Source organism: Leptinotarsa decemlineata, unplaced genomic scaffold (genome assembly GCF_025532065.1).
Source record: "Leptinotarsa decemlineata unplaced genomic scaffold, Ldec_3_MD MMD2_tig00000008_RagTag_RagTag, whole genome shotgun sequence".
Taxonomy (NCBI): Eukaryota; Metazoa; Arthropoda; class Insecta; order Coleoptera; family Chrysomelidae; genus Leptinotarsa; species Leptinotarsa decemlineata.
The window spans coordinates 11,146,309-11,173,444 of NW_027412537.1; the positions used below are offsets into that span (position 1 = coordinate 11,146,309).

The 27,136-nt window shown below is 36.5% G+C and overlaps 1 protein-coding gene and 1 long non-coding RNA gene across 3 annotated transcripts in view; one reads left to right on the top strand and one right to left on the bottom strand.

Moving 5' to 3' along the window:
• Positions 1–27,136, bottom strand: part of LOC141480712 (uncharacterized) — a 390,701-nt gene that overhangs the window by 279,581 nt on the left and 83,984 nt on the right. The gene's annotated exons all lie outside the window — the stretch shown is intronic.
• LOC111505413 (uncharacterized) lies at positions 7,079–10,230 on the top strand. Its single transcript, XM_023160213.2, has 2 exons — positions 7,079–7,606; positions 7,827–10,230. The coding sequence occupies exons 1-2, from the start codon at positions 7,552–7,554 to the stop codon at positions 9,878–9,880; spliced, it is 2,109 nt and encodes a 702-aa protein (XP_023015981.2). The 5' UTR covers positions 7,079–7,551; the 3' UTR covers positions 9,881–10,230.

The following is a 27,136-nucleotide window of genomic DNA, read 5'->3' on the forward strand; positions in this document are numbered from 1 at the left end:
ACTACTCCGTTTTAATACAAAAAAAATTAGGGAATCTTTCAAAGAAAGGAAGAAAGTAACTTTATTCATGGATGTGTAGATCATGCAAAGAAGTAACTTTCAGATACAAACTGAAAGAAAGTCCTCCTGAAACAGCTACTTTCATATGAACATTGAATTACACGAAAGAAAAAAAATTCTTTCGAAACAAATACTTCTATATGAACACTAAATTATACAGAAGATGCTTTTCTCTACTCAGTTTGTATTTCAAACATTCGTTGTGGAATAAAAATCAGATATCATTCACATGAGTTCTAATTTAAATAAATAGTAACAAATTGCACTTACATAGAACACTGTCATCCTCACTGGTATACACCGATGTTTCGCCTTAAGACACTTGCCCTAAGGCTCTTCAGTACCAAATTGGATAACATTATAGAAAATACACACATGAACATTTAATCATACATATTTTTCGTATAAATATGGAAAAATTCAAAGCCGAAACCTTTCCTTTCGAAGAATACTATTTTGCGTTCAAAAAAAGCACTTCTTTCCGATGTTTGTTTTTCATTGCATATCAAGGATGATGCTATATATTTTGTTTTCGATGAAAAAGTGCCTGTTCGATAGCTGTACCTTCCCAGCCACTCTATCTGGGAAATAGAATTTACGGCAAACAGGCAATTTCGAAGAAGAGACAACACGTGAGCGAACTGACACAAAGTTGCAATATAAATTCATTTTGCGGAAATATGAACAGATCGCTCACATAAATGATTTCACTATAATATATTTTTGTTCGTTGAAGTTTCTAGAAAGAGTATAAGACAAATGTATACATATAGAAATAGAGATGAATGAAAGAAGTTTGAATTATTCAATACCTTGAATCCGATTGACTGAATGTGAATTTCTCTGCAAAACGATTAATCAAAGTAGAAAAATAATACCCTTTGCAAGCTCTAGTTTGGATGACTGTAGTACATTTCTTCATACTGGCTCCAAAATGAAAATGACAATTTTGATAATAATAAGTATTCATTGTGTCATAATACAGGGTGTAACTGATAGGATCTTTCATATAAAGAAACTTCATTGGAGCACCCCTTGTTAAGATACAGCCCCTTAAAGGGGGTACATGAAATTTGTATAACAATTTTTTTTCACAAGCACTAAAAAAGTTACAACATTGAATTTAACCTGACGTTTTGCACTACCAAAAAGACACTTGCCAGTAATTTATTTGGTTTACCCCATAGTTGTGAGGGGTAAAATTTATTTTCAGTGTAAGTTTTTGTCTTATTATTTGTTTACCATTTAAAAATTAATTTCCGATAGCCTGTTTCATTCTAAACAAAAAATGTCTCTTGGGTTTTTTTTCCAAAACGAACCAGTTCGCAGCAAAAAATTATTTTACGAACAACTACAGAGATACATCGTCATAAATGCCAACTGGATTTATTGTTATTTTGTAGTTAGTACCTGCATTAAACGATTTAAGGGTAATAAACAAAACTAATTTATTAATAACAAAACACACAACATGAAGAAATCATAGTAAATGTTCAATATGTCTGTCTTTAAACATTACGCATGCGCATGCGTCGGCGCATTGAGCCATGTATTCGATCAACTATTCCTGGAGTCACCCTGATAACCCTGCACGCATTGATGATGCGGTTTCTTAAATCCTCTACATCGAGAACAGGAGTACGATAAACAACTAAATGCCGTAAATGGCCCCAAATAGAGAAATCGAGGGGATTAAGATCCGGGGATCGAGCGGGCCAGTTCTGTGGTCCTCCACGACCCATACACTGATTTGCATATGTTTCAGTTGAATGCTGACGTGCTACTTGACTAAAATGGGCGGGAGTCCCATCATGCATGAAAACATATCCCTTCTGACGCCCAAAAAAACTTTCTCCAGCAGTACTGGATGCACTTCTCTTAAAAATTGAACGTATGCCTCACTATTCAATCGAGGAGGTAGGAAATGAGGCCCAATTAAATCATCCCCAATAACTCCGAGCCACACGGCTCGGAGTTATTGCGGATGGTCAGTTTCGACAATAGCGTGAGGGTTTTCATCAGCCCATATGTGGGCTGATGAAAATTAATAATCTCGTCTCGAGAAAAACTACATTTGTCTGTAAATTCTATCGTCTTCAGAAAGTCACAATTTCTTCTAATCATTTTCAGCATCCAATTGCAAATTTCAGGACGGTTCGGAAAGTCTGGCGGTAACAGTACCTGTACTCGTTGTGGGAGGCAATATATTGCCTCCCAAAAATCCACAAACTGGGAAAACCATCGTGTCAGCTATTGGAGCTTCTACCTACCCAATGGCAAAGTGGCTCACTGAAGAGTTTGAAACCTTGTCTATTGCGGAACCAGGTTTTAGTATAAAAAACTCTTTAGAGTTCATACAACATTCAAAAAACGTGGTTCTGCAAGAAGGTGAAATTTTGGTTCCTTTTGATGTTAGTTCCTTATTTCCTAGCGTCCCAATTCCACAGACCTTGCAATACCTCGGGGAATTACTAGAGAAAAATAATTTCAATAACAACGAAATCGATGAATTCGTTTCTCTTACTAATTTGTGTATGGAACAAAATCGGTTCCAGGTAGAAAATTGCTTTCTTTGAACAACAGGAAGGAACGGCCATGGGAAATCCCCTGTCCCCCTACCTGGCAGACCTGTTCATGAGCAGATTCGAAATGGAAACCAAAGAAAAGTCGAAGTATTTTCCTAGGATTTGGCTAAGGTATGTGGATGATATTTTCGCGATATTCGATACCAAAAAATCGAATATTGACGACTTTGTTTCCATTTTAAATAATAGATGTCCATCAATAAAATTCACATATGAGTTAGAAAATAAGGGACAACTATCATTTCTTGACGTTTTCGTAATGAGGTGCCAATAAGGAGGGTTAGAATACGATATATGTAGAAAAGAAACAAGCACATACAGGTATATTTCTGGCAGTTCACATCACTGTGGACAGCATAAACGTGCTGGGTTGAATTTTTTAGTGCATAGTCTTTTGACTTTCCCTCTAACACATGATAGGTTCAAAAAAGAAAGACGTACAATATAGGAAATAGCAGCCACTAACTGTTTCTCGAGGGGTATTGTAGATGACATAATAAGGAAAAAGAAGTTTAGGTTAAGAATGAACGAAATCTCGACTTTCAGAAAGGACAAAAACCAAGATAAATACATCTCAGTTCCATACCACCAATATACGAGGAACTTTGGAAAGATTTTCAAGGAATTAGGTATGAAGGTAATTTTTGAAACAATTCATATACTACAGAGCCTTTTGGGAAGTCCAAAAGACAAAGTCGAGAATTCGGAAAAGTCTGGAATTCACGAAATTGAATGTAAGGACTGCGATGCAAAATATTATGAACAGACAAAAAGATCTATTAAAGTAAGATATAAAGAACACATAGCACACTTGAAATATGGAAGGCTTGAAAAATCAGCAGTCGCCCATCATATTTAACAACAAAACCATTCCATAGACTTCAGTTCATTAAGATTAGTTAGACAAGTTAACAACAACAGGCAACTAGATGCCTATGAGAGTGTAGAAATAAGTAAACACAATATTATTATGGATAACGATGACGGACCTATACCAATGAGCATACTATATAGCTTGTTAAAATAAAATAAAATAATGTTGTTGAATTTACTGATTACTATATAAGGACACATTGAAAAAATGAATTTGAATAGGCAATATTGTGAAATTAATTTCTATATAGCTGAAAATTGTTTTATATAAACATATATTGTAAAATAATAGATAAGGCAAAATTGTAAAATTAATTTAGGTTGGTATGCCTGGATGGTTTACCTGTATGAGTTACCTTTATAGCATAAGTAGGATTAGCTCGCACTAGTCTTTAGTTTTAATCTTTCTCTATGAAGATGATCACTTGGTGATCGAAACACGTGTCGAGGTGTTGAAAATAACGATTTGGTGTTGGGGAAAAAACTCCAGTAATATTCATTACTACACCAAAGGTTTCAAAGAGTGCATCATGAGTTATAAGTAGGTTATTTCAGCTTTCAGTGTAGTTCTGATGCATTGTTTGGAACATTTGGTGTAGTAATGGATATTACTGGAGTTTTTTCCAAAACCAAACCTTTATTTTAACACCTCGACACGTCTTTCGATCACCAAGTATTTATCTTCAGTAGGAAGAATAAACAGTATTTCGAAGATTAGGCAAAAAACCTTGTCATGAAGAGTTGAAATGAAGAAACTTTTGCGTGTGGATGAATTGTTTCCTTTATACAGTTAATATCCTTTTTCCACTCTAAAGATAAACCAGTATCCCGATATCCGATTCCCAAGGCATCACCAGGAGATGCGTGTTTTCTGAACCAGTGCAGAACTGAAATGAGTGCAATTGGGTGCATACGATTGGTAGAAACTTTTATTCCAGTGTTCAAAACTCAAAATTCTTTCAACATGGAAGAAAGATCAAATTTGTTGTATGCAGACATAAATGACAAAAAACTGAATTGAAAAATGTGCTTGGGATCTCCGTTGCGTAGTTGGTGAATGCGCCTGTCTAGCCAACAGGAGATCCGGGTTGAAATCCCGGCCAGGTCACATTCTTCAGTTCAATTTTTCATTCATTCATGTCTTCATACCGCAACTTTGATCCTTCGTTATTATATCACAGACCTAAATTTTTATTGTTCACTTAAAACATGTAGGAGCTTTTGTATTTAACCAATAAAAGGAAACCTAATTTTACATTTTCCGATACATTCATGAAATAAAGAATATCACGCGACCAGTCTAGTGAAATAAACATTATTTGGAAAAAATTTCAATTTCCGCATCTGAAAATGGAAAGAAAATGTCTCTTGTGGACTGTATCTCATTTGGAAAGCAACGCCCCAAGATACAGCGAGATACACAAAGGGCATTGCGGAAAATACATTTCATTTACTCGAATTGAAAGTAAACAACATTCAGTTTGTTTATTTCGTTGAATATGATTTCTGGATTTTTTGTGTATATGTTTCTGTTCGAGTTAGTTTTCGGTGTTGAGAGAATTCTGATAAACTGGTTAGAAATTCTGTATCCAGGCATTGATGGGATTGATGCAGTTCTGCTCCGCAACCTACCGCGAAAGGGTATCGTACAACTGGTGCATACCCACCAGCATTACCCAGATTGTCTGAAACAGCGGTGGTAGTGCCCGTTCCGAAACCAGGAAAAATCAAAACACGTATTGATAGCTACCGACCGATCTCGCTTCTCAGTTCGGTCGCGAAGGTTATTGATAAAATCATCCTAAGCAGACTTCTCCGCCTGGAAGATAGGATGAAACTCATCCCCGAGAAGCAACCTCGGGTTCCGGTCAGGTCGGAATACGACATCGCAACTGGTCCGGGTTGTTCACGAGGTGAGGGAGTCCTTCAACCAAGGGAAGAGTACAATTATGGTCCTGTTAGATATCAAGAAAGCTTTCGATAAAATTTGGATAGAAGGGTGTGTCGCCAAAATGTGGTCGACAGGCATGCTTCATTCGTGATTAGGATTCTAGAATCCTACTTGAGCAACCGAACTTTTCATATAAGAGTGGACCAAACCACATCTGCGAATTATTCAATCAAAGCAGGTGTCCCGCAGGGGTCCTGTTTGTCACCGCACTTATATTCATTATATACGCATGACTTCCCTATGTTCTCGAGGACGAAGGTGGGTATTTTCGCGGATGACACCGCGATTTACGCGCACTCTTTCTCGAGCGAGGTGGCGAAGCAGCAGCTTCAGATCCACCTCGATAGGCTAGTCGTGCAGTATTTCGAACAAAATTGAATCGAAATAAATTCCGATAAAACTGAACTCGTAAACTTCACGAGGAAATTCACGAATGTGAAGATCTTCAGGAAGTTGCGAGTTAAGGATGAGTGCATTGACGAGCAGAAGAGCGCGAGATATCTGGGAGTGATCCTGGACAAGCGCCTGAACTTCCAGGAACACTTGAGTATGGCGATCCAGGGATATCCTATTCCAGAATGGGATATTTTCCACGTTTACCGATAGAAATCATTTCATAATAGGTTGAATATGGTCACAGTTCTCAAACCAATACAAACGTTGAAAAAAAAACTTCCAGAAATAATTTCAGTAGCTGATAGACCTATTGAAGACGTGACATTTCACTGTCATCTTCAATGACCAAAACCTGTCTTTCCCAAAAATGTGTATTTCCTAAAATATACCTCTTTCAATTCACCATATTTCCATATTTTTAGTGTGGTTCCAAAACGTTCAATTCGGTTTATAAATAGCATATCAATAAAGAAAGAGTTATTTGATAACAATCCGAAATCCTGAATATTATTATCTAAATAACTGTATTAATCACACGTTAAAAGGTAATACCTCGTTAATCCTTAGCTTGCACAAGTTTCGACTTCTGAGGGTTGTCGTTAGTAGAGATGCGACAGCTGGTTAACGGAAAAACAGATTTTAAACAGATTCTGGAACACTTTAGATATTCAAGAGTCTCACCAATATTTCAAAAAGATGATACCAATACTCTAAGCAACTCTCGAGCAATCTCAATCATAAATATTCTCCAAATAATAGTGGAGGTATCATTGAAAGATAGACTGACAGATTATTTCGAAAAAATAAATTTTTATGAAGACCCAATATGATTTTCAGAAGAATACAATAACAGTAAGGGCTATACTGAGGATGGAGATATTGTTGAGTGTCATGAGATCAAGCAACATGCAATTATCACCAATCACCATGTGCGATTTGTCCAAGACTTTCAACTGTGTCTCACATGACCTTCTGTTGTTTGAATTGGAGTCTTACAGCATCAGAGGTGTACCTCTGATGGAAACAGAAAACAATAGATAGAAAGATACAAATATTTCTGATCATAGAACCACCAAATGGACCGTTATTGTTTATCATAATATGTAAATGACATCTTTCATCATACTACTATTATTATTTCCACTATTCTCTTTGCTGACGACACTTCTCTCATCAACACCTCTTCGAATTCATCTACTGTTTTAAAAATGGAGGGTTCAGAATACAAGTGAACCAAGTCCACTTTTGGTCATTTTTGAGTTAGCAACGCTATAACATGCTTCAACTATGTAAAATTTCAGTGTAATAATGAACCAAGTCCTAGTTCTCATAATATCCGCTAGGCAGCAGGAAGTTCTACTGTTTAGTGAAAGATTGTTATTTTCTTTCAGAATACTGATGAACCAAGTCCATGCATAGTTGCCAGATCATGGGAAAAATTCGTGTTAGCTTTTAGATTTTCAATGAAAACCTGCATAGGTGGTATTCCGGGTATCTAAACCTATATTTTCAATCATTTTGTTTTGATAAAACAGCTGATGTGAGAGTAAACAGTTCGGGAGGTTATGGACTGTCCATGTGATGTTTGTTTACTGTGTACAGCTCTGTGTTGACGTCCTTAATCCCTTTATTCACAGCTTTTGGCAGTTTATACGAATTATTTTTGTTGGCTAGTTGTGTTACGTGATGGATATTTCATCTGGATCAGATGAAGAGTGGTCGCCAAACGAATTTGACACAGGTAAATACAATGTTATAATTATAACTATAATTATGTGATACTTTCAAAAAAACCTGACGTGATGGGGGGAAATGGAGGCTATTTTCGAAACCAGCATACCAAATAACGTATAGATCACCAAAGAAGTCTCTTGTATTTTTCAAAAAGTTCAAATTTGCAGGCTTGTGTTAAAAGGCCCCATTGCAGTAAACATCTAATTTTATATATTTTTCTTTTTTAGACTGTGATAGTTCATCTGACGACAAGACTGTTCTGTCGGCCAGATCGAAACGGAGGCGTCCGCCTAAGAACCTGCTGAAGGAACACATTTCTTATGATCTTGCTGAACCCAGTACATCAAGGGAGCCTGCAGCTCCAGGTGACATCATCGTACCTGCCTCGAACACTCATGCCATCACCATTCCTCCCTCTGACCATTCAGATGGGGAAAATGAAAATATTTCCCGAGGAAGAAAGCGCCCGAGGAACTTTAAAAACTGGAAAATCAACAAAAGGAAGTTGAATCGTAACAGCGGTAAAGAGTACACATCTCGCAGTAATAAGGTAACGCCAGCAAAGATATTTCCCTCTGGATATGACTGTAAATGCCCCAGAAAGTGCCGTGAGAAGTTCCCTTCTGAAGATACATTGAAATCTTTTTTTAATTCATTTTGGAAACTAGCAGATTATTCAAAACAAAACTGTTTTTTGAGGGGCTTAGTTAAGGCCTCAACTGTCAGTAGGCGTCGGTCAAGAGACGGCCCAGGAGAAGCAAAATCAAAGGTGTATCAATATGCTATTACAGATGAACAAAATAATCAGGTGAGGGTTTGTAAGACCTACTTTCTTGCCATGTTACAAATTAGTTGGGGAAGATTATACAGATGTTTGAATAAAACAGAAGTTGCTGCTGTTCTTGACTTAAGGGGAAAAGCATCGTCGCGTAAAATTGACGACTCAGATGTTGTTGGGCATATAAAGTCATTTCCCTGCTACCAAAGCCATTACACAAGAAAGGACAACGAAAACAAAAGGTACTTAAGTCCAGATTTGAGTATTAAAAAAATGTATGATTTGTACAAACAGAAATGTGAAAGTGAGAACAAAAGTCCTGTGAAAGAAAAATATTACTACCAAGTCTTCAGCCAAAAATTTAACTTGCACTTTAAACCTCCTTCAAAGGACACTTGCAGCAACTGTGACAAGTTATTTCAAAAAATTAGTGCTGAAACTAATGAGAAAAAGACAGCCGACCTAAAGGCAGAACGAGAACTGCACCTTAGGCGAGCAGAACAAGCGCGCGCAGAACTGAAAAAAGATGCTGCAGAAGCCTCGCAGGATGAATATATTTGCACATTTGACCTTCAAAAGGCCTTGCCTTTCCCTAAGCTCACAACTTCAATTGCCTACTATAAGAGAAATCTTTATGTCTACAACTTTGGTATTCATTGTTTTAACAACAACACTGCCTATATGCACGTCTGGGATGAGACTTATGGTGGAAGGGGTTCTGAAGATATAGCTTCATGCCTTCGGAAACATTTGTATGAACATTCCAGGACATACAAACACATTGTTCTGTTTTCTGACTCATGCACTGGGCAAAACAGGAATATAAAAACTAGTCTTACTCTACTGCAACTTGTTCAAGATCCTCTATTGGATGTTGAAACCATTGATTTAAAATTTATGATACCAGGCCACTCATTCCTTCCTAATGATACTGAATTCGGTATAATAGAGAGAGCAAGCAAGAAACATAGGATCATCTATGTGCCTGATGACTGGTACAACATCATTAAAACTGCAAAAAATAAAAAGCCGCAGTTTGAAGTTGTAAAACTACAACGAGAAGAGTTTTTGAGCACAAAACCCCTTGAACATTCAATCACAAACAGGAAAAAGGACACTGAAGGTAAAAAAATCAATTGGCTTGAGATACGGTGGTTGAGGTTTGAAAAAGGAGCACCCTTCCAAATAAAAATAAAAGAATCTTTCAGTGAAATTTCGGGGTTCCGAACCTTGGATATATCGAAAAAGACCAGTAACCGTAGACCTGGAAGACCCCTGAAAGTGCAAAAGTTATTGACTGTACAGCAGGGTCAGCTTTACCCAACCAGAAGACAAATGGCTTTTAAAAAAAAGGAGGACATGTTGTCTCTACTGCCTTACATACCCCCTATTCACCATGGATACTTCAGAAATCTTCCAGGGAATCAGGCAACTCGTCGAACCCAGAACGACGAAGCAACTGAAGGAAATGACAGTGATGATGAGTTTTTTTATGTCAATTAACTTTTCCTATAACTAAGAAGTGATATTTTATTTTAATATTTATAATTTGACCTCTAAGAAAATGTAAAAATAAAATGTATTAACAACACAAGGAGTTGGTTCATTATCTTCCTAAAATTCTTCAGAATACATTTGAACCAAGTCCACTATTTTGTGATTTTTGGAGTAATAACATGAAATTTGGCCATAATAAGCATTTAAATATCTAAGTTAATCCTTGATATTTTTAAATTTAATATATACTTTAAAAAAATGGTAACAGGTAATTTTGTTATGAAGCGTTAACTTTAAACCTCTGTAGCTCAAAAGTAGCTAAAGTGGACTTGATTCACTTGTATTCTGAACCCTCCAAATGTCTGATGAATCCATTTATAATGCGAAAAAGTGGTTTATCGCCAACGTCATACAATGAAATGATCAGAAGACTCAGAACTTATTCATTTCAAGTAACAACAACTATATAACAGGTGAACATTGTAATAACAAACTTCTTGTTATTACAATCGATGACTCCCTTAACTGGTTTATGCATACATACGTCTATCTAGTATCTTGTTTCTAATTAAAAGGCTTTGTTTTAGGTATTATCAATACTGGGTACTAAAGAGCAGTGCCGTGACTTATATATCAAACTGAGAATTGTGATGCTTCCATGTATTTACATTTTCCGAACTGTCTATGGAATACAGGAAAATGAAAAAAACTATCCTTTTACCTCCGATATTCACACTCATTATACTATTTAGATCTATACTCATCAAATAGCTTTTCCGCGATTTCGTTTAACCAAATCCGAAACAGACTCCATAAATTTGAAACTTAACAACAAGTTGACTACAGAGATGCGTTTACTGAATAATATTAAATTCAAAATAGCTATATCTATCTATCTATCTAACTCTTTACTAAAACTCTACTATAACAACGTTCTTTCGTTGCTGCATTAATATCACGCCTAGGAGCATTATAACAATATTTGTGGCCCCTTCATTCCCTTTTCCGCCTACTGAAATTCAGTGAACTCTCAATATACATATCGACCTACGTCCTGGTTATCCCGCAAGTCGTATAAAATTCCCCAAGTTCCTATAACCCGCATGATGATGATGGAACGTAGAAGCACGCGGCGTTTTCCAAACAAGGAAACAATACATCAGTCAGGATCAACCGTTTGACCCTGCCAATGTTTCTTCTGACCTCGTAGCCCCATTGCTAGATATGGAGAGATATTTGGCTTCCGCACGTGAACTACATTGGTCCGGAGGGAAAAGTGAAGGTTGATGGAAAGTAGAGCTGAATGGAATTCGCTTCATCGAATGTGTAGTTTGAAAAAAATTGACGAAACACTGATGAAACTGGCGATTCAATGATTGAAAATTGATTCCGGAAGGTGTATCGCCAACAGCATATGCAGTGAATATTTCAGTGAAGATTCTTGCCTGTCAAATATAATCCAACGCTCTTCGTGGTATTAACCAGGCGAGTAGTTGTTTTCTGATAGGCGTTAGTCCATTAACCTATAGTATAGGGAGTTGAGACTGGCCTGAACCAAGCGTGAAGAAAAGTTTTCGTTTCACATTTATTGTCTTTATCTGATAGAAAATATATCCTTCAGCGACATTGGTACACTTCCAGCCACCGTGTCTCATCAAATTTGTGATGTTTTCACCGTTATTAGCAAATAACGTCGTTGAAATTTTCCTTATGTCTCTGCAGAAGTAATGTGATCTCTGCGGTTTTCATCTGAGCTTTTTGCTGAACGGGTTCCAACTCGGTGACAGAGTTGTGGTCACCTCGTTCAGAGTCGAAAACTATACCAAGTTCATCTGCTGCTCGGGCAGCTGCCCTAAGGAGAAAAGCTTCAATTCCGGCTCTCTCATGGTCACGGACCATGCAGAGAAGGGGATCCGAACTCCTGACGACTTTACAGGCTGTATCCAGTACCATTCTGTCATGTAGACACTCCAAACTCAAAAGTCCACGACCTACCTGTTGTCGGGGAAAGTACAACCGTGGAACGGACGATTTGGGATGCAAACTCCTATAGAGATGCATCATTTTTCGGGTCTTGACGTCGAGTTGATACAGCTCCTCCCGAGTTCACTTCACTACTCCAAACGAGTAGAGTAAGATTGGAACGGCAAGCATATTTGTTGCAGCAACTTTGTTCTTCCCCGACAGTTCCGATGACCAGATCTGTCGACGTTTGAGCTGATACTTGATGCGGAGAGAGTTTTTCACTGCAGTTACCTCTTGTGAGTGGCGTTGTTCCACCCCAAGGTGAGTATACGTCTCTCCGGCATCCAGATGGTGTAGGATGCTTCCATCTACGAGCTGCACATCCTCTCCGTAGTCTCCGCATCGTCCTCTTTTGAGATGAACCATTGCACATTTGTCTATCCCGAATTTCATACCGATAGCATTATAGGTATGATAATGCTATCGGTATGAAATTATTATTATTATTTTTTTCACCGTAGTGTGCGCTGGTCAGACCTTATCCCCCGAAGCCCCGATACATTCGGGAGGCCGCGCCAGCATACTCAACCAATGACCACTCCCCACACCGTGGGGTAAGTGATCAGTGAGGATCCAATTTGAATCACCCTGTATAACCTAAATAAAATATAAGAAATTTCGTGAAACTTGAACAATATATTTCTCTTGTAATGCTCACTAGAATTGAGTGAATTTATTACAATTTTTCTGTTATTATTGATATTGAACATACAGAAATTGTTACTATTGAAACTTTATTATCGTTGTTTTTTATATTCAATGGAACTCGACCATCATTGATCCTTATCGAATATGGCCAATTGTAAAACTGAAAAAAGTATAACTGAACGAACTCATTGTAAATAACAATTCACAGTTTTCTTCACTATATTTCCGGTTGCATCTTACAGTTAAGGGACTCCAGACTCCAGATATTTTACGAAGTATTATGAAATTTGTCATGTCATGTTGAAATACTTGTGAAATCGCAAACCGTGAAAAGAGGAATGCAAAAAACGAACACTTATGAAGAAAACAGAAAGGAATCCATGCGAATTGAGAAGTCTGCAAGTGGACACAAACTTGATACGGTAGTTTGAGTTTCATTTATTGCTTACTGAAAATTCAGTAAGTTCGTTCGAAGCCCTTTTCCGTTTCGAGTTTGTGGATTTTATTGCGAGAAGTACTTAAAAGAACGTCTGTTTTCGAGTGTAGCTTGAAGAGCATTCGAAGTTGATTCTAGAGTTCGTTAGACGGAAGTAATTTGAAATCAGATATTCTCTTGGATAAAATTGCCAGTATTCGATTTCGTGTGATTGGGTCACGATTCCCAGACCAGGATGCAGAAACAAGAGTATTGGAGAACGTAGAAAAATAGTTTTTCCAATTGTTTTGTTTTCGATTGTGGTTATTCTCCGAAAATTCTGTTGTTTCCGTCATTTCAGAGAATGTACTCGCCAACGGAAAAAAGTTGAAAAAGTTAAAAAACTTAATTCTACGCATATATCACAAAAAAAATGTTTTTTCAATTACAATACACTGCAATACTTCATTTTTCCTGAGACTTTTCTACAAGCATGGAAATCGTCACATACACAGTAAAGATTGGAGTTGAAAAATATCAAGTGATTTTTACTGGTAGGGTTTCTCCAGAAATTTGTCCTATACGTTTCGGCGCTTCACTGTGTGCTCTTCGAAAAAAGGATGGAGGAGTAAGACCGATTGCCGTCGGTACCTTTTATCATCGATTGGTAGCTAAAGTTGGTTGTATGAGGATTAAAGACGAACTAGGATCGATGTTACGTCCACTACAGTTTGGTTTCGGTACTGCAGGTGGATATGAAGCTGTTGCTCATGCTGCTCGTAGATATATTAATATTCATCCAAATCCCGATTCAAAAATTTTCCTGAAAATTAACTTCAAAAATGCCTTCAACATGATTGATAGAAACATCATGCTTCGTAAGGTTAAAGATTCGTTTCCAGGATTATATCCCTTCTTGAGTCAGTGTTAGGACCTGCTCTTTTTTGTCTGACCATCAACGAACTCACTAGAAGCTTATTATCCGAATTTAATTGTTGGTATTTGGACGATGGCCCAATCGCTGGCGATGAAAACACTGTTTCAAAGGATTTAGAAAAAATCATTGATTATTCAAAACATCTTGGACTTGAACTGAATTTTGAAAAATGCGAATTGATTACTCTTCCAACTCCGAATAATATTTCCGAATCCATTTTGAAATTGGCTCCTGGCATAAGAATTTTGGAAAAGTCTAAATGGAGTCTTCTGGGTGCTCCTCTTTCTAAAGATTCACTTCCAGAACATCTTCGAGAAAAACGGGAATCACTCAAATTGCTGACCACCAGAGTGAATGAACTTCCAAAACATGTTGCATTTTTTCTTTTGAAAAATTGTGTTTCCGATCTTATCGATTCCATCCTTCCATATTTATCAATATCAGAGACGTTTTTTATTCTGAAGGTGAATCACTTTGGCATGCCGCAACTAATATTGCTCCTCCTACAGATAAAAAGAAAATATAAAGTGTATGGGACCGACCTCTTCCGAACATTATAACTGATAAACTTCTGAAATCTACAAGTGTATACGATAAGGCTCGTCTGAAAGCAGCAATGATCAAGGAATCGGGTGCTTGGCTGAATGCTTTACCTGTTGCATCTCTTAGAACACTATTAGACGATGAATCTTTCAGAATAGCAGTAGGACTCAGGATGTGTTTCTTATACTTGTGTTTGCGGTAGTATAGTTGATGACGTAGGTACACATGGTTTGAGTTGCAGGAGAAGTGCAGGGCGTACATTTCGACATCACCAAGTGAACGACATATTGAAACGAGCTATGTTGTCAGCGGATATTCCTGCAATTCTGGAACCCTTAGGTACCAGTCGAGATGATGGTAAACGACTAGATGCTATGTCTCTCATACCATGGAAATACGGTAAACCTGTGGTGTAGGATTTCACTTGCGTTGACACGGTCGCGGCTTCCCATCTAGCCGAAAGTTCCAAGTCTGCTAGAACAACTATCTGTTTCATCCAGTAGCGGTTGAAACTTTTGGTGTTTATGGCCCGGAGTCTCTGTTATTCGTTCAAGAACTTGAAAGGAGAATAGGTCAAGCAACGAAGGACCACCGTTCTACCTCTTTTTTGATAGAAAGAATTAGTATTGCTATTCAACGTGGCAATGTTGCTTCAGTACTTGGAACTATTCCTCCTTCACATAATTCCGATGAGATCATGCATTGCCCTAATTTCAGTACGGAACTGAAACCTCTTCGAAACAAGCCGAGATATGTGGATATTCATCAGTCTCCTATCAAGGTTAATTCACAAGTGATTGATCCACCTTCATCTTTTTCAGTGCGGTCAGTGGACTTTTGCCCCCCAAATATGAGTTGCAGTCCTCGTAGAACTGGTTTCCTTTCAGTGGAAGAGCTTCATGAAGCAAGAGCCGAATCGATCCCTCTACGAAACCCTTCTTCACTTGGAAGGATCGATCGCAGCTTGAGAAATGGTTCTTATGGAGATTCTGTGAAACATCTTCTTCCTTAAGAATCAGTAGATAGTTGACCTGAGAATCTAGAGAAGAAATTTGGATTGGATGATTTAGGAAACACTTGCTACATGATTAGCAATTCACAAGTGTTGTTCATGACGAAGAATTTCAAGAACGAAGTTTCAATGATGAACGAGAACGGGAATATTTCCTACTCATTCATCAAACTCAAACACCTGTTCATGCAGCTGCAGTTTCGTAAGAAGGTATCATCTTTCCCTCCAACCGATTTCCTGGAGTCTTTGAAGTCCACTAGATACTCTTTAGAACAACAAGAGGATTGTTCCGAATTCTTGGGGTTTTTGTTGAATTCTCTTCGTGAGCAAAACAATAGCAAAATCAATACTCTTGACCGCTCTGGACTGAATGATTCCGTACAGCCCATCTCGTCTTGTGTTTGTAAATCTTCTGCTGAAAAAATCCTCACTGGTTTACTTTGTGGTAAATGTTCAAGGAGTATCGAAAACTCATGTAAATTTCTGAAACTTCATCTAGCTTTTCCTAATATGAATAATAACCAGTCCGTGCAGAGCTTATTGTTAAATCATCTGAAAATGGAATTTTCAACAGGTGATGATCGACTGATGTATTGTCAAACATGCGCCAAACTAACTGACTATTATAAGGAAACAAGTATAGCTGAGGCACCAGTCAATCTAATAATAACACTGATGATTTTCAAACAAGACTCAACCTCTAACGGAAGCAAGAAACTCTTTGGAAGGTTCGAAATAGATGAACATTTTAACCTAGCAGACCACTATTATAATAGTCATTCAGTCAGTCAGTCAGTTCACTGTGGTTTTGGCGTTAAATTTGGTCATTATTACGCCTTGGTCAAAGACGAAACGGACTGGTTTTAGTTTGACGATAGTCGTATCACGAAGTGTTCTGGCGATGCATTGAATTTATTGGAGCCTCTGGACACACCCTAAATTCTGTTTTATGAGAGAGGACATTGTTAGATCAAGATCTTCAGATGATGCTTTTCCAGGTTCTCCTGCAGCTGAAAAAGCAAATGCGCCACTGGAATCAATGAAGTCGCCCCGGAGCGCCAAATAATTTTTATTGTTGTTTTTATTTTATTTTTATCGTGTTTTCAATAAAATGTTCAAAGTTCAATAAGTGATAAAATATGGAATATACATAAGAAAATTAAATCAATAGCAGATGTAGAAGATAATTATATAAAATAATAAAAAAAACATAGTAGAATAGTAAACAAGCAAACAATAGTGATTTCAAGCAGCCAGATCAGTTTGAAAATATTCATCAGGTAAATAAAAGGCTATTTGTATTTTTGAAATTCATGGAATTTGAAATTTTCTTAATGAATATTGGAAGTTAATTAAATATTTTTATTCACATAATATGAGGTCCGTTTGATACAGATGTTGATTTGTGTACAGGAACTATCAGATTATAATTTTGCCTGAGAGTATAACCAGCAGCTATGCGGATAGTATCCCTTTGCTGAAACTCATAGTAATGATTCTTAATGTAAGTGACACAATTCAAAATATACATGGATATCGCAGTTAAAATTGTGATTCAGTGTGTAATTGTTTACAAGAATCACCATATTTTTTTAAACACATGGTTCTTTGTACCTTTTTTTGAGTAATCAACAGATCATTCAGTCTGCTGCAGTTACCGTACCAGACTAAACAATAATTTAGACTTAAGTGAAGATAGTAGCTTGATAAAATATTAATGGGGCCAATTTCTCTGAGCGAGAAAAAAATGGTGTTAGATTTATTGCTATTTAGTATTTAGTAGTATTTAGGCCGTTTCTGGCGCAATAATTAAGCATATTAGCAATTGCAATATCAGCCTGATCAGATAGCCCTTCACAAGAAGAAGAACTCAACAAGAAGGATTTGTCATCAGCAAACTGTACAGTACAATGTTGTTGATTAATATTATAGATGTCGTCGACAAAAAAGAGAAAGAGTGTAGAACCTAGGACATTACCCTGTGAAACACATGGTAAGATGTTACGATTTTCAGAATGATTTATTCCATTTGGATAAAATATGATTGACCAGAGAAAGAGTAGCATCTGGGTTTGATGAACCAGATTAGAATCAATATTGACTCTTTGTGACTAAGTTATACTTTTTACAGAAGGATATTGAGATGTTGAGAATATTCCAGGTAGTATTGAAGGTATTGCAGAAATGCAATACCTCTGTAGTTGGAGATTAAGTGCTTATCATGCTACAATAGCATGTTTAAGACACGAGGATAATGAACCCTCAAGGAAAGAGAGATTGAATAGGTATGTTAGTGGTTCTTCTTCTTCTCTTTTATTATGGTCATTGCTTCCCTTTGGCCCATACGAACGACAACTCTCAGAAGTTGAGAAACTTGTGCGAGCTAAGGACTAAAGAGGACTTACCTTTCAACGTGTGATTCCTAACAATGTTGCAGAATCATTCCAGCTTCAACCAGATGAATTCGCTAGAGAAAAATATTTGATCGAGGCAGGAATCGAACCCACGGTCTTCCGATCGTGAGTCGGGCGCACTACCACCACGGCCAATTTCACAACAATGATTAGTTCCGCAACATTCAACAAGACTCTGCCTGGTAATTCATCAATGCTCTATATTTTTTGCAAAGTGGAAGTTGGATATAATCACAACTTTTTTGATATAGTTCTTCTTTACGACTCATTCATTTAAAAAAAACGTAATATAAGAAATTTGCTATTTCTTCAGCCGGTAACAGAAAATAAAATCATGAAAACAATATCGGAACAAAAAATAAGACTTCTCCTTCAATGGTATCCTTCAATGAAAAACATTATATTTATCTCTTAGAACCATAGGAAAAATCCTGTCCAACTTTAAAAAATGTATCACAACTTCAATTTTTTAATTTGGTGACAAACAAAGAACAAACAACTATGAACCCATCACAGTATGGAATAACTCTGCAAAAATATCTGATTGTTATTTGGAGAACAGATAACTGAATTTTTTCAACAACAATAATATCATTTCCACCTCCTAGTATGGATTCAGAAAATATCTATAGACAGAACAAGCTATATTTCGATCACCAAATAAGGTATTCCCTTGGTCTTTGGGTAAGAAAAAATATTTAACCAAGGCGTTTGTTGATACTGTCAATCATGATACATTTTTATAGCGATTGGAGTGCGTAGTAAGAGACGTCGCATTAATTTCAGAATAACCATGCCATTGGGGTGCCACAGGAAACTGTCATGGGCTCTATACTAATTTAATTGTATTTCAATGATATTTTCAAAATTGAAAATTTTGGAGGCAATTCAACGTCTTATACTGATGATACAGCTGTAACATTAGTAGATGGAACGTGAAATGGAGTATGTGGAAGAGCAGGAACTGGCATAAAACTAATTGACTTTTGGCCAAGTACTGACCTACTGAGCCTTACTCTACATAAAACAAAATTCATAACTTTTTCTTCTACAATTGAAGAAGAACCGAACAAAGTAGCATGCCCAGGAGATGTAAATTGCACTTGCCCTGAAATGAATGAAATACAATCAACTGAGTAATTAGGTATCAAGATTGATCAATCATTACGCTGTAACGATCACGTTACAGCGTAATGATTATCAACTTCGAAACGTTCTTAGATGAGATGTCATGTTGCTGGTTTATGACGCCAAGGAGGATGGAAATTGTCAACCATAGCTGGGGGCTACATTGAAGAATCGATTTCTGAAAAATTCAAACAGCGAGTTGAATTCTGGAAAGTGAACCTGGTACTGGAAATTTCACCACAATTCGATAAATGATTTAGAGTGAAAAACACACAATCTTAAATGAAAATAAAATAATTTGTTTTTCAATGTGGAATAATTTGCCAAATAATGAAATTTGAAATGAAAAAATATATCGATCGACGAAGAAATATTGTGTGCAACTTCTGCAAAAATCATCTTTGTTGCAGCATGCTTGCAGTTCTCAACCCCGTCTGTAAACTTTATGCATCGTACAACAAAAAGGAACTTTCTGCACTAGTTACAAAAATAACTATTTTATGCGACTTTCGAACATTTATCTCTTGTTGAGTATACCTACTAAGTTATATTTGCATTCTCAATTCTATCAATTCGTTACTATAATGCCAGTTTTGCAGTGAATATTCAAAGATTTTCTTTGCCTTAACAGAAAAGTGAACCACAACCATTCGTATATAAATATTTCTCGGGATGCTTGAAAAGTCGATTTTTTCGCACCCCTCCGAAATCAACGCCAGCTACAGTTTTCCATTCTTGACAGTGGAATAAGCAATTGTGAAGGAATCCGAAACTGGGGTGAGTTGACAACGTCACTTTTCGCTTCAAAGTTGAATAAGTACCCTCTTTGCGTTCGTATAGAATTTCTCAAAAATTAGATTGCTACCTCGGCTGTCACGCCGGAGGAAAACACCTCGTCTAGAAAGGAAATGGACGGGAAGCGGATGTTGGTGTTGTTGAATTGAATGAGGGAGGAACTTCAGTCCTCTCAGGGTTTAATCTAGACTAAAAAAATTCAAGGGAATGTTGCCTGATTTGCTTCTCGCAATAATGCCAGTCACTTTGTGTTTGTCGCCACTCTCTGTTCCATTTTTTATTATCCTGCATTATTAGTCCTCTCTGTAAAACCTAACCTAGTTTATGTTGACCGGATATGTTTATCGTGAATTATAATACTCTATGGCCAATATAAAAAAAAACCATAACAAGATTTTTGAAAAAAGGAAAGTTAGAGCCACGGTTATATGAAGAAAATACTATAGCAATTTTGTACCTAGTACGAATTATCTGAAGAGTGGAAAGATTCCTAACTCTTTCAGAAATATTCGAATTCAAGAAACATTTAATTGTGAGATTTTTATTGAACAGTTTTACAAAAAGGAAACAAGTGTTTCGCTATTCAATAGCTTCTTCAGATATGTAAAAAGCAAAACACGTATTCAATATCGAAATATCGCAATTTTGTAATTGATAAATGGAAGCGTAAGTCACTGCATTTAACTTTACGTATCCATTTCTACAAACTTGTGAAATATCTCGACAAAACTCCACTCAAAAATATACGAAAAAAGTAATACTTTTTCACATTTTGACTTGCAAGATTTAGAAAAACTGGAAGCCGCATTTGTGAAAAGTGTCACTTGAAACTGATTTTCGATATTCATCATATCTAACGGAAACAAAATCGATTTTTTCGAATTGTTCAGAATAATTTCACAAGCTTTCTTCCAACTTGCAATATATTAATGTTTGTTTATGTGTTCTGTTGTGTATAGTCAGACAGACAGACATTTTTATTGATCATAAAATCACCAAATCAACATCGGGTCATAAAACTTAAAAGAACAATTGAAAAATAATATTGCAACAGTAATAATATGTCTCATAGGACAACATAGAAGTGTAGGTTAGCATTATAATAAACAGTAAATGTTTAAAATGCATGAATTTTGATAAAATGAAAGAGTTCATCAGCTCATCTCAGTTCATATTGCAGAGAGAGGAAAATTCCTGAATGATCTAAAATGTATTTGTGATCAAAAACGGCTCAAGACTATGTTCGAATCTGGCCTGGCTTGTTATAGTTTTCAAATCGTTTGGTAAAATGTTAAAGTACTGCATACCAGCGTAGTCTGGTTATTTTTTATAACTGGAGTATTTCACCTCTTGCAATCTGAATTGATTTTTTTGTCGTGTTTAGTAGCCATGAATGTCGCTATTAAGCTCAAAGTTATTTTTATTCTTGTAAACATATGTTGATAGTTTATATAAATAAATACCTGTGAAAGTTGATAATTGCTTTGTTCTGAATACTTCTCGGCAGGACTCACGATAGTCTAGTCTAAAGATAGCACAGATTATTCTTTTTTGTGCCAGAAAAACTCTGTTACTGGAAGTTGCTAGCCCATAGATTAAGATGATATAACTGATGGTCGAGTAGACTGCGATTAGCCCTTCTATGCCTGAAAAATTGCATTTCGAATTGAATAGGAAACTTTATTGTCTAAATGTGATATTTTGAGCGATTATGGGATCTACACAGGGTCTATGGAATCTTAGTAGTATTGTCTTTGAGTGGTTCATCATTAGGCGATTTTTGTTACACCATTCATCGAATTCGTGGAGGACCTTTTTTGTTTTAAATATCACTTTATCTTCGTTTATGCTAGATACGAATATAGATGTGTCGTCTGCATGCATGAAAACTTCGCCGTAGCTTATGTAGTCAGGTAGATTATTGATGAATAATAGAAAAATCAGGGGATCGAGCACACTTCCTTGATGTATTCCCGAATTAACCAGATATTTCTTTATTCACCCTCACAATGAGTCTTCGCTCTTGTAGGGATGACTGAATCCAATCAAGTATATTACCTCGTAATCCTATTGCTGATAATTTTGACAATATAAAATCAAAATTGAGGCTATCGAAGGCACGGGAGAGGTCAAAAAACAGTCCGAGAATAAACTCATTTTTATTCATCTTCTTGTACAAAAGAAGTTGTTGCCGTTTCGGTTGAATAGTATATGTATACGTGACAGTTTAAAAAATAAGATGACTTGGGGAGTAAGCTGGTGAATGCGTGACGAGAGCGTGAGAGCGTGAATGGGTCTACTCCACCCTCCACTGCAACTCGCAAGAGTTTATTGTGGCTCACACTTATTCAAACTCGACCAAATAAACCCAGCTCTTCAACGAAGCCGATTAGTTTATATGGTGAGTGATCTTTCAGGTTAGGTGGTAGAGGTGTGGATCTACCAAACTCTGAAAACCTGATTTGGTCCTTACCGGGGCAGGCACAAAGTATATGCTCTGCTGTTTCATCAATTTACAAACAGAGGTGACATACATGATCCTCTGACAGTTCGATTTTCAGCATATGATGATTCAGACGACAGTGACCTGTGAAGAGGCCTGTTAGATGACTTAGTTCATCCCTAATTTAGTTCAACAACTGTTTGGTTTCCAGCTTTGAAGGGTGATTGAACGCATTGGAGTGCCAATCCTGGAAGATTTTGCCGGTCCTCAAATCTTCTTCCCATCCAGGTGATTGATGTTTTTTTTGGCAAAACCTAAAGCTATGCCAATAACAGGGTCTGGTTCGATGAAGCTGCTTGCAGCTCAACTATAGAAAATTTTTATTGTTGAGGTTGGATTCTATCAGTCTCTCTACACACAGTTCGAAAGCATAGATTTTCGCTTGAAGTACAGTCGCAGAGGTACCTAAGAAAGTTGATATCTCTGTCTCGGGCATGCAACTCAAAACAACTGAACCAGAGCCTGAAGATGTTTTTGATGAATCTGCTCTCAATATTTCCTTCTCCCGAAGGATCTAGTCCTGTTTACCAGGGAAAAGTACTGTATAAGGCAGTTCGTAGTTCACGGCGGCATTATGTCAGAGGTCATTTTCAGAATACTGCGATATCCAGTGTCAAACAGCAGTCTAGTATACTCTGCATTAGATTGATTTGTGCAATTGGCAATGTGCATAAGTCTATACGCAGTCCATCTAGCCTCTTTCTTCAGGAAAATGTGTAGAGAAGGTAGATCTAGACCACAGATAGCTAGATAAGCCTGTCTCTGTAAGCCAGAGAGCTCAGCCCGGGCTTTTTTCTGTAAAGCCTTCGGCCACCAGGCAATTTCTCCATGAATGATCATTGGTGTGACAATCATCACATAAATCCAATAGATTTGTTCCGGACGTAAACCCCAACTTTTACCACAAATCCTTCGACATGTCCATTGGAATCGTTTGGATTTGTGTGAAACAATGCCAAGATATTTAATCTCCGTTTCTAATAGAATGACCTCATCATTGAGGAAAAGTGACGTTGATTCATCCAACTTTGTCCTCCTGATGAAGGAGATTATTACAGTTTTTGCCGGGGTTGACAGACATCTGTTTCCTCTAGTACCAAAGTCCATCGTACTTTGGAGGATAATCCAAGCTACTCTTTCCGACGTGGACCTTGCCAAGATAACAAGACCATCTGCATAAACTTGCAGGTCTGCTTCTCTTCTAACGGAGGCATGAAACAGACTATTTTTCAGGAGCGACCACAGAAAGGAAGAAAAGGAAGAAATCTAATGGCCTCATCTTGAAGAGTCGTAGTTGCAGTTCTGTTTACCAGCATGGCATAGATTCATCCAGTTATGGTCGATTCTATGCCTTTTTTAGGCAGGGCTGATTCTATAGAATTTATGTAGTGTATTGTCAAAAGGTCCTTCAATATGGAGAAATACAGTAACCGAAATCTACTTGTCAAGGGATTGAGAAATTTTCACTATAAGTTTGTTTCATGCTAAATCAGTCGATTTGCCGGTTTGATATGCATACTGGTGGTTATTAGAAAGAAAGGGAGTTACGTTTTGCATATTACTGTAGCAGCAAAAAAAAGACGTGCCAGCACATATTCACGGCCAAGTAAGCTCTGAAGGGTTATGAAAAAACAAAAAACTATCATACGTTGCCAGTAAGTTTAGCAAGAGATTTCAATGTTAATTTCGCGACCCAAGATGGACAACTCTTGGTAAACTTTCTACAGGATACATTAGAACTATAAATGAATGATGGAGTTTTCTCTTGGTATCTTTCTAATTTTCATTCGAAAACATATGTATCTGATTTCTCATACCATAAGCCTATTGTCTCGGTTTTACAATCAACTACAGTAATTACTGATGTATCCGATAATGATACAAAATGATAAAATGAAATTGAAAATCTAATCAAAAATTTTCATTTATCAATAAAAACATATAAAAAATTCGAATATTCATATAAAATTGATATATGTATACGTATATAAGTTGTGTGAAGGTGAAACGACTAAGTTGAAGAATAATTCCTTTTAATTTTCGGGTATGCAGTCAACAAGTGGGTATGTTGAAAATAAGTGAACTTTTTTTTCTGTTATAGCTTTCGAATCTTTATTGGCTCTTCATCAGGAACTCTACAATAAAATGATAAAATTGATTTCAATATTGATTTGACAAATTGTAAAACATGTGAAACTCACGAAAATAAGGTTGGTAATCCCTTTCACTTGCCGAGATTACTGACACCAACGACAAACACTCTTGGTGAAAACAACACGAATATGAAAACTTTACATGAAATAACGGACTACCATGGATACTATGATGGAGTCAAAGACGGAGTGACAATTTTTGTGAATCCTGAATTAAATGAATGAATGAAGTGAAGTTGACAGTAATGAAATTAATGACAGTAAGTTTCTTGACCTTGTTGCCAACATATAAAAAATAAAAACACCACCCATGAAGGGTTGTCAATATTGTATTAATCTTTGAGATGGTTATATTAGTGGTTGAAAGATTTTTGAAGAGGACAACTTAGATGTGGATCAATTACGCTAAGATGATATATGTCAGTTCTATAGTTGATTGAATTTGGTGGATTCATGTTCTAAAATAGTCACAATTTCAACTCTCAAATCAGAATTTGAAAAAATTTTCACTTTTTCTTTGACTCCATCATAGTCTCCATGGTAGTCCATGATTTAAAAAAATTGTGTTTTCAAATAATTTAATCAAACAATTTAATACAATCACACGTTGAAAGGTAAAACCTCGTTAGTCCTTAGCTAGCACAAGTTTCTCAACTTCTGAGAGTTGTCGTTCATATGGGGGCGACAGCTGATTAAAGGAAAAACAGATTTTAAACAGATTTTTCAAACATATATTGCAATGCTGAGAATGTCGAAGCGTGTGGCAGGGAAGTTCGTTCCAAAATTACTGTTAAAGCCAAAAAAGACGCCCAGTTCGATCAAATGTCAAGATTTTCCTCACTGTTTTTTTTGGATTTCCGTGGCGTAGTGCTCAGGAGTTCTTGTCACATGGTCATACGGTCAATAGGGAGTATTATCTTAGTGCCCCCAAATTCCAAATACCGCACGCCCCTGTCTCACTAAGAAGACGTGATTGCGAAATCAAAATGTAAATGTCCACATCATGTGTGAACGGAGCGATAGACCAAGGAAGTAATTCCATTTTTTCAAATTGCTTCACGCAACGAGACCGAACTTAAACTTGTTCAACTCATTACCGGTTTTCGAGATAAGGAATTGTTTTGCTTTTTCAATCAGATAACAGCGGCTACTTTACCGTATTTTTTTTATTCGCTTATTTCACCTCATGTTTTTTCACTCGCCTTCCAACAGCTGTAATTATGTGGTCGTTTCTAAGGCGGCTCTGATAAGCAATGTATTATCCCGGTAATCCATCTCGGATACGACAGGGAACGAGGCCAATCAACACGCAACATGAAACACGAAATTAATTCGGAGTTCCAAGTAATTTTCTTTCAGGCGCGCTGAATGCCAGGCAGGCGAAAGTATTCGTGGAAGATTCATATTTTTATTTCATCAATGAATCGGAAATTTGTCTCCAGCGAGCAGGATATCGAGAAGAAAATCAAAATTCATGGTCTTGCTGCTTGCCTTTATGCTTTGAGGCAGTACAGAAATTTTGTTTTTATCGGATTTGAACTTGAAACGGAATAATTTTTCCGTCCTGCAAATGTATGGCTTTTTTATTGGCATAACATATACAAATTAAACGATCGGCGTGGCTTACAATACGGGGTACCTATAGGATAATATTGTTTCATTTGGAAGGTGTATATTTATAGGAAAGATTAACTTTTCAAGAAAAGATGGTCCACTATCTGTATACCGAAAATGTTGGAATCTTTCAAAGGAAGATCGTGCAAAGAAGTAAATTTCAGACACAAACTGGAAGAAAACGACCTCTCGAAACAACTACCTTCACATGAACATTGTAATACACGAAAGAAGAAATAATTCCATAACAACTACTTTTTATATGAACATTTTTTTTATTTAGAAAAAACCGCATCAGCCGTAGCTTTTAGTGGCAAACATATAAAATATATGTTGTATCGTAGATTTGGAATATATAACATATATTTAAATAATGAAGTTGTTTACATTACCGTTTAAATGAAAGGTTACATTCTTTAAGAAATTTAACAATAAAATAATAATAATAACTTTATTCATAACGTATACAGATTAGAGTTTAGAGTACAATTAAAACAAAATATATGAAGGAAGTGGTTTGACGATAAGAGCAGAGCTCTTGTTTCGCAAGAAGTTATAAAGAATATGTAAGTATATAAATATTTGTATAAAAGTGAGTATGGCGTTCATGGAGTAGAAACTACAAAACATTTTATTAAATATTGTGGATTTGGTGTTATCGGTAAGCAAATTATATTTCGACTTGAGGTAAAATAGGCCGATTAATTACTAGACAAACAAAAAGTAAAAAGAAATAGATAACACCTTAGATAAATATTACACGTTCTATAAGAATGAAATAATAATGTACAAATATGAAATCTTAGGCAATATTAATAATATACAATACAGAATGATACAACTTTGGGATAAATTTGACTAAGACTAATTTATTTCACTCTAACAGATTTTTTTTAAATTGTCTATCTTTTTCGAGAATGTGTTTTCTTATTTGTTTTTTGAATATTGGTTTAGAATAAGAATTTCTTATTTTGTGAGTTACGGTGTTATATAATTTAGTTGCCATGAAAGAATATGCTCTTTGTGAAATTGACTTTTTAACAGTAGGATAGGTTAGTTAGTCGCGATATCATGT